Source organism: Pan paniscus, chromosome 3 (assembly GCF_029289425.2).
Source record: "Pan paniscus chromosome 3, NHGRI_mPanPan1-v2.0_pri, whole genome shotgun sequence".
Taxonomy (NCBI): Eukaryota; Metazoa; Chordata; class Mammalia; order Primates; family Hominidae; genus Pan; species Pan paniscus.
This window is the reverse complement of record NC_073252.2, coordinates 188,199,371-188,208,372: the sequence shown is the minus strand read 5'-3', so window position 1 is coordinate 188,208,372 and position 9,002 is coordinate 188,199,371. Positions and strand designations below refer to the sequence as shown.

General features: G+C 26.0%; 1 protein-coding gene across 1 annotated transcript; it reads left to right on the top strand.

Moving 5' to 3' along the window:
- Nucleotides 1-425: 425 nt before the first annotated feature.
- Nucleotides 426-8,756, top strand: LOC129397662 (olfactory receptor 4F4). Its single transcript, XM_063604057.1, has 3 exons — nt 426-479; nt 793-875; nt 5,689-8,756. Exon 3 carries the CDS (start codon nt 5,743-5,745, stop codon nt 6,658-6,660), a length of 918 nt encoding a protein of 305 aa, XP_063460127.1. The 5' UTR covers nt 426-479; nt 793-875; nt 5,689-5,742; the 3' UTR covers nt 6,661-8,756.
- Nucleotides 8,757-9,002: the final 246 nt, after the last annotated feature.

Here is a 9,002-nt window from a genome sequence, read left to right as displayed (position 1 = left end):
TCATAAAAGTTCTAAGCATTCCTCTTTTTATAAAATCAAAGCATTATTACTTACTCTCTTGTTAACCTATCTGGATTTTAATTTTGTAACTTTATTATATTTGTTTTGCTGTGATTCTTTAAAAAGCACCTTTAGACTCAGTGAGATAGCAAAAATATCCAAATAGGCCAAAAAATTGTGGCAATGTCCTCTCACTCAGGAAAATTCTGTGTGTTTTCTCTAATGGCCAAGGGAAAACTTGTGAGACTATAAAAGTTAGTCTCAGTACACAAAGCTCAGACTGGCTATTCCCAGATCTCTTCAGGTACATCTAGTCCATTCATAAAGGGCTTTTAATTAACCAAGTGGTTTACTAAAAAGGACAATTCACTACATATTATTCTCTTACAGTTTTTATGCTTCAAGGCAGTGCAAATAAAGGGAAATTTGTACTCCTCATTCTGTGAAAATTGCTGTAGTCTCTTCCAGTTATGAAGAAGGTAGGTGGAAACAAAGATAAAACAAATATATTAGAAGAATGAATGAAATTGTAGCATTTTTTGACAATGAGATGGTTCTATTAGTAGGAATCTATTCTGCATAATTCCATTTTGTGTTTACCTTCTGGAAAAATGAAAGGATTCTGTATGGTTAACATAAATACTTAGAGGAATTAATATGAATAATGTTAGCAAGAATAACCCTTGTTATAAGTATTATGCTGGCAACAATTGTCGAGTCCTCCTCCTCACTCTTCTGGGCTAATTTGTTCTTTTCTCCCCATTTAATAGTCCTTTCCCCATCTTTCCTCAGGTCCGGTGTTTTCTTACCCACCTCCTTCCCTCCTTTTTATAATACCAGTGAAACTTGGTTTGGAGCATTTCTTTCACATAAAGGTACAAATCATACTGCTAGAGTTGTGAGGATTTTTAGAGCTTTTGAAAGAATAAACTCATTTTAAAAACAGGAAAGCTAAGGCCCAGAGATTTTTAAATGATATTCCCATGATCACACTGTGAATTTCTGCCAGAACCCAAATGCCTACTCCCATCTCACTGAGACTTACTATAAGGACATAAGGCATTTATATATATATATATTATATATACAATATATATTTATATATATTACATATTATATATATTATATTTATATTATACATAATATATAATATAAATATAAGATATATTTTATTATATAAATATAATATATAATATAAATATAAGATATATTTTATTATATAAATATAATATATAATATAAATATAAGATATATTTATTATATAAATATAATATATAATATAAATATAAGATATATTTTATTATATAAATATAATATATAATATAAATATAATATATATTTTATTATATAAATATAATATATATTTTATTATATAAATATAATATATATTTTATAAATATAATATATATTTTATTATAGAAATATAATATATATTATATAAATATAACATATATTTTATTATATAAATAAATATATATTATATTATATAATATATATTTTATTATATAAATATAATATATATTATATAATATATATTTTATTATATAATATAATATATATTATATAATATATATTTATTATATAATATAATATATATTGTATAAATATATTTTATTATCTAAATATAATATATATTATCTAAATATAATATATTTTATTATATAATATTATCTATTATATAAATATAATATATATTTTATTATATAAATATAATATATATTATATAAATATAATATATATTATATAAATATAATATATATTATATAAATATAATATATATTATATAAATATAATATATATTATATAAATATAATATATATTATATAAATATAATATATATTTTATAATATAAATATAATATATATTATATAAATATAATATATATTATATAAATATAATATATATTATATAAATATAATATATATTTTATAATATAAATATAATATATATTATATAAATATAATATATATTTTATTATATAAATATAATATATATTTTATTATATAAATATAATATATATTATATAAATATAATATATATTTTATTATATAAATATAATATATATTATATAAATATAATATATATTATATAAATATAATATATATTATATAAATATAATATATATTTTATTATATAAAATGATATATATTATCTAAATATAATATATATTTTATTATATAAATATAATATATATTATCTAAATATAATATATATTTTATTATATAATATAATATATATTATCTAAATATAATATATAATCTAAATATAATATATATTATATAAATATAATATATATTTTATTATATAAATTTAATATATATATTATATAAATATAATATATATTTTATTATATAAATTTAATATATAATATATTATATTTATATGTATTATATATTATATATTATATAAATATAATATAAATTATATAATATATATAAATATATATTATATAAATATAATATATATTTTATTATATAATATGATATATATTATATAATATAATATATATTTTATTTATATAATATGATATATATTATATATTATATATTTATATACAATATATTTATATAATATATATTATATTATATAATAAAATATATTATATTTATATAATTATATATATATTATAGTATATTTATATAATTATATATTATATTATATATATTATATAATATAATATATATTTAATTATATAACTATATATTATATTATATAATATATAATTATATAATATAATATATATTATATTATATAATATATATAATATAAGATAATATAATATATGTTATATTATATAAATTATATATATTATATTATATTATATATATGATATTATATATAAATATATATTTATACATTTATATATAATATAAATATTTTATTGTATAATTTTTAATAAAATATTTTATTATATAATAATAAATATTTGATTATATAAATATATATTACATTATATAATATATAATATATAATATATATAATATATATTATATATACATTATATATAATATATATTATATATATTATATATAATATATAATATATAATATATATAATTTATAATAATAACATATTATTATATAAAATATGTACTATATATTATATAAATATATTTATATATTATATAAATATATATATTATATATTATATAAATATATATATTATATATTATATAAATATATATATTATATATTATATAAATATATATATTATATAAATATATATTATATATTATATAAATATATATATTATATATTATATAAATATATATATTATATATAATTCTAATGGTTGAATTCCAAGAATAATCTATGGCATGAAAGATTTTACCTGTCAACAGTGGCTGGCTCTTCATGGTTGCTACAATGAGTGTGTAAGATTCTGAAGAACTCCTTTAATAAGCCTAAACTTAATGTTCAACTTAGAATAAATACAATTCTTCTAAATTTTTTTGAATAATTTTTGAAAAGTCAGAAATGAGCTTTGAAAGAATTATGGTGGTGAAGGATCCCCTCAGCAGCACAAATTCAGGAGAGAGATGTCTTAACTACGTTAGCAAGAAATTCCTTTTGCTGAAGAATAGCATTCCTGAATTCTTACTAACAACCATGATAGAAAGTCTTTTGCTACAGATGAGAACCCTCGGGTCAACCTCATCCTTGGCATATTTCATGTGAAGATATAACTTCAAGATTGTCCTTGCCTATCAATGAAATGAATTAATTTTATGTCAATGCATATTTAAGGTCTATTCTAAATTGCACACTTTGATTCAAAAGAAACAGTTCAACCAACCAGTCAGGACAGAAATTATCTCACAATAAAAATCCTATCATTTGTACTGTCAATGATTAGTATGATTATATTTATTACCGTGCTAAGCAGAAGAGAACTGAAGTGAATGTTCATGATTTATTCCACTATTAGACTTCTCTTTATTCTTAAAAATATTTAAGATCACTAAATTTTTATAGGACTTTAAAAACAGTAATGTGCTGCTTGAGTGTGTAGGACTAAGAAATGGGATTCAGAGTAGTAAAGAGAAAAGTGGAATTTCCAAGCACTATGAATTACTGTTCTTTAAAAAACAGCAAAAAACAAATAACAGTATTCCTCCAAAAAAGATGGCAAGTGTAAACTCTATACCTTCATGTCTCCCGTGGAATGTTAGTGATCAATTTCCACTTCTCTCTTTTACATCTTACTTGCCCATTAACTCTTATACCTAATCCAAAGATTGTTAATATGGCTATGCCTCACTTTCAGGACACCTTTTATTTGTTACTTCTCTTCACTGCAAAACTTCTTGAAACAGTACTTATTTTCTCTCCTCCATACACAATTGAAATGGCTCTCAACTCATGCCCAGAAGTCAGTGTTCAGTCTCTCATCTGGCAGATAGCAACTTACAAAGATGCCCCAACAATACCTCCTTGTGTCTAGACAGTCATCATTATCCTTTACCTTTTTCTGTATTTATTTCTGCTTCTAAAAGGGATCTCTATGTAAAGTATTGTTATACTAGTGCTTGTTATAATTATTACCAGAGTTAAAGCCATCACAATGTTCCCAATTACTTAAAGACATTGGAATAACATTTTTTTATTTTCCACATCTTGCCAAAAAATATTTTGTTATCAGTACCTTAATAATGGCTATTATATATTGACCATTACTATTTGCTAGAAAATTTATATACCTGGTCATATCCAATCCTCACAGAACTTCTATAAAGTTGTGCTATTATCATTTATATTTTCCAGATGTGGCCATAAGACTGAAATCACTTAGGTGACTTGTCTAAGGTCATTCAGATACATAGTAGATAACCCAGGATTTGAACACAGGCCTCTTAGCACACAAGCTCATATCTTAACTACTTTAATACATTGCTCGATGGGATCTTACAGGTCTTCATTCACCCCTTTCCTGCTCACACAACCACAACCTGCAGTTATTACCTATTGTTAGGCTTAAAATAATTACTTGGCTTCATTTCCAAGCTCCCTCCCTTCCAATTCACATTGAGTCCAGAGCTAAATTAAACAATCATTCAAAATTTTTCAGTAGTTCTTGTCTCTATAATAAAACAGAAATGCTTTAGAAAGCATTCCAAAATCTCTTACCAGTTTTATCTCCTATGAAAATCCTTCACACTGTCTCATTTAAACTTTATTGCATTTTCCTCACTTTTTCTCACTTCACTTTTGAATTCCCTATTCTTTTATCCTCTGTTAATTTTTAAGTATTATATTTGTGATATTATTTTTTCTTTTTTTCTATTTTTTATCTTTCATTTCATTTTGGCCTATTTTTTTCTCTTAAGAACTTTAATATCACCAAATAACATGTGTGCTACAAACTGTTTTGTAGTTCAAAGAAAAAGGAGATAAACATAGAGTTATGGCATAGACTTAATCTGGCAGAGAGACAAGCATAAATAATGGTATTTTATATTAGGAATAAACCTAACATTAATGGAGACACTGAGAAGCCGAGATAACTGAATTATAAGGCATAGCCAGGGAAGTAGTGCGAGATAAAATTATGATCTTTGGTTGTTGAATTCTGAATGTCTTTAAGTAATAGATTATAGAAAGTCACTGTAAGAGTGAGCAGAATGATATAAAATGAGGCTTTGAATTTGAATATAATAATTCTGACTTCCTTCTCCTTCTCTTCTTCAAGGTAACTGCAGAGGCTATTTCCTGGAATGAATCAACGAGTGAAACGAATAACTCTATGGTGACTGAATTCATTTTTCTGGGTCTCTCTGATTCTCAGGAACTCCAGACCTTCCTATTTATGTTGTTTTTTGTATTCTATGGAGGAATCGTGTTTGGAAACCTTCTTATTGTCAGAACAGTGGTATCTGACTCCCACCTTCACTCTCCCATGTACTTCCTGCTAGCCAACCTCTCACTCATTGATCTGTCTCTGTGTTCAGTCACAGCCCCCAAGATGATTACTGACTTTTTCAGCCAGCGCAAAGTCATCTCTTTCAAGGGCTGCCTTGTTCAGATATTTCTCCTTCACTTCTTTGGTGGGAGTGAGATGGTGATCCTCATAGCCATGGGCTTTGACAGATATATAGCAATATGCAAACCCCTACACTACACTACAATTATGTGTGGCAACGCATGTGTCGGCATTATGGCTGTCGCATGGGGAATTGGCTTTCTCCATTCGGTGAGCCAGTTGGCCTTTGCCGTGCACTTACCCTTCTGTGGTCCCAATGAGGTCGATAGTTTTTATTGTGACCTTCCTAGGGTAATCAAACTTGCCTGTACAGATACCTACAGGCTAGATATTATGGTCATTGCTAACAGTGGTGTGCTCACTGTGTGTTCTTTTGTTCTTCTAATCATCTCATACACTATCATCCTAATGACCATCCAGCATCGCCCTTTAGATAAGTCGTCCAAAGCTCTGTCCACTTTGACTGCTCACATTACAGTAGTTCTTTTGTTCTTTGGACCATGTGTCTTTATTTATGCCTGGCCATTCCCCATCAAGTCATTAGATAAATTCCTTGCTGTATTTTATTCTGTGATCACCCCTCTCTTGAACCCAATTATATACACACTGAGGAACAAAGACATGAAGACGGCAATAAGACGGCTGAGAAAATGGGATGCACATTCTAGTGTAAAGTTTTAGATCTTATATAACTGTGAGATTAATCTCAGATAATGACACAAAATATAGTGAAGTTGGTAAGTTATTTAGTAAAGCTCATGAAAATTGTGCCTTCCATTCCCATATAATTTAGTAATTGTCTAGGAACTTCCACATACATTGCCTCAATTTATCTTTCAACAACTTGTGTGTTATATTTTGGAATACAGATACAAAGTTATTATGCTTTCAAAATATTCTTTTGCTAATTCTTGGAACAAAGAAAGGCATAAATATATTAGTATTTGTGTACACCTGTTCCTTCCTGTGTGATCCTAAGTTTAGTAGAAGAAAGGAGAGAAAATATAGCCTAGCTTATAAATTAAAAAAAAATTTATTTGGTCCATTTTGTGAAAAACATAAAAAAAGAACTGTCACATCTTAATTTAAAAAATACATGCTTAGTGGTAAGGAGATATATGTCAACTTTTAAGAGGTTGAAAAACAAACGCCTCCCCTTATAAGTTTATAATTCACCTCCCACCACTATAACAACCCAGAATCCATGAGGGCATTATCAGGAGTGAGTGGAAGAGTAAGTTTGCCAATGTGAAATGTGCCTTCTAGGTCCTAGACATCTGTGGTATAACTGCTCATAAGCAGTAGAAAGAATTTAGAGGGATCCAGGCTCTCATCATGTTGGCACAAAGTATATTACTTGGATCCATCTATGTCATTTTCCATGGTTAATGTTTAAAAGCACAGGCTTTAAAGTAAAAAACAAAGAGCTGGATTCAACTCTACTGACTCTTATTAATCATGATTTTGGACACATTATGTAGCTTTCATGAGCTTTAGTTTCTACATTTATAAACAGGAGATTATACCTATTATGCATGGTTATTATGAAGGAAAATGACAAAATAGATATAAATCAAATAGCCCACTTTGAGACATATTAAGCATGAATAAACATTAGATACTATTAAAATCCTATATATTAACAAAGCCAAAAGTTTCAAACTTTACTTTTTCCCAACATTCTTGTGAAATATGACACATCCCAATCTTAACAGATGCTCACTTGGGATACTGTACTTGTGAGTGGAAGTGTGTATATTTGTGTGCAAGTGTGTACTCATACACTTCCACCTTACCACCCTAGAAAGGCATGATGAAAATTTAAGATAGAAGGAAAATATAAATTGAAAAAAAAAAACCTTAACAAATGATTCTGACAAATATCTTCTCTTTCCAGGGAGAATCACTGAGCCAGAATAAAATTGAACACTAAATATTCTAAGAAAAAAGGAATCTAGTTTGTCAAAATGTGACTTGAATTAATAGATAAGGAGAGTCAGATGATAAGAGGGTCAAAATTATGTTTATCTTAGGAAAAGTAGAATAGAAAATTTATAAGCAGATTAAAAACACATAATAAAAGTAGTAAATAATAATGACAGTATCTCAAATCAGTGCAGGGGGGAAAGGCCTACTAATGTGATGGTGGGATAATTGGATAGCAATATGGGAAAAGATATATTTAATTTATTTGCTACACCAAATGCCAGGACAATCTCTAAGTGAATTCAAGACATAACTCTTTTTTCAAAAAAACTATGCAAATATTAAAAGAAAACAAGTTAATGTTTTTATAATCTATGAATATGGTAAAGATGGATAACATTGACTATCAAATTAATTTTTAATGCGTAATAAAACTACGAGAAAATTTAAAAGTGAGAAGAAACTACTTATAACTCACATAATAGACTAGTACTTCTAACACATAGGGAACTTCTAAAACAAAACCCAAAATATTAATAGGAAAATGGGCAAAACAGTTAAACTTACAGTTCATACATAAGGAGAATCAGTCTTTTTTTTTTTTTACAGTTGTAGGCAAAAAACTTTTATTTTTCATTTATTTGTAAAATTTACCCCTAATTTATTCATAATTCATTTAACTGCTAAGGGCATTAATGTGTACAATGCCATGGGAGGAACCAGTATATTCAGAATTTCTCCTGAAATTTGACCAGAAGTTATGGGCATCCCTCCCCTGGGAAGGAGGCAGGCAGAAAAGTTTGGAATCTATGTAGTAAAATATGTTACTCTTTTATATATATACATATATGTGTGTATATGTGTATATATATATATATATACACACACATATACATACATACATACATACATACATATTATCTGAATTAGGCCTGGTCTTTTTTAATACTTTAAGTTCTGGGATACATGTGCAGAATGTACAGGTTTGTTATACAGGTATACACGTGCCATGGTTGTTTGCTGCACCCATCAACTCATCATCTACATTAGGTATTTCTCCTAACGTTATCCCTCTCCTTGCCTCCCACCCCCCGACA

Excerpts from the sequence above, each read along its gene's own strand:
- LOC129397662 (XM_063604057.1), top strand. The coding sequence starts at position 5,743 with ATGGTGACTGAATTCATTTTTCTGGGTCTCTCTGATTCTCAGGAACTC.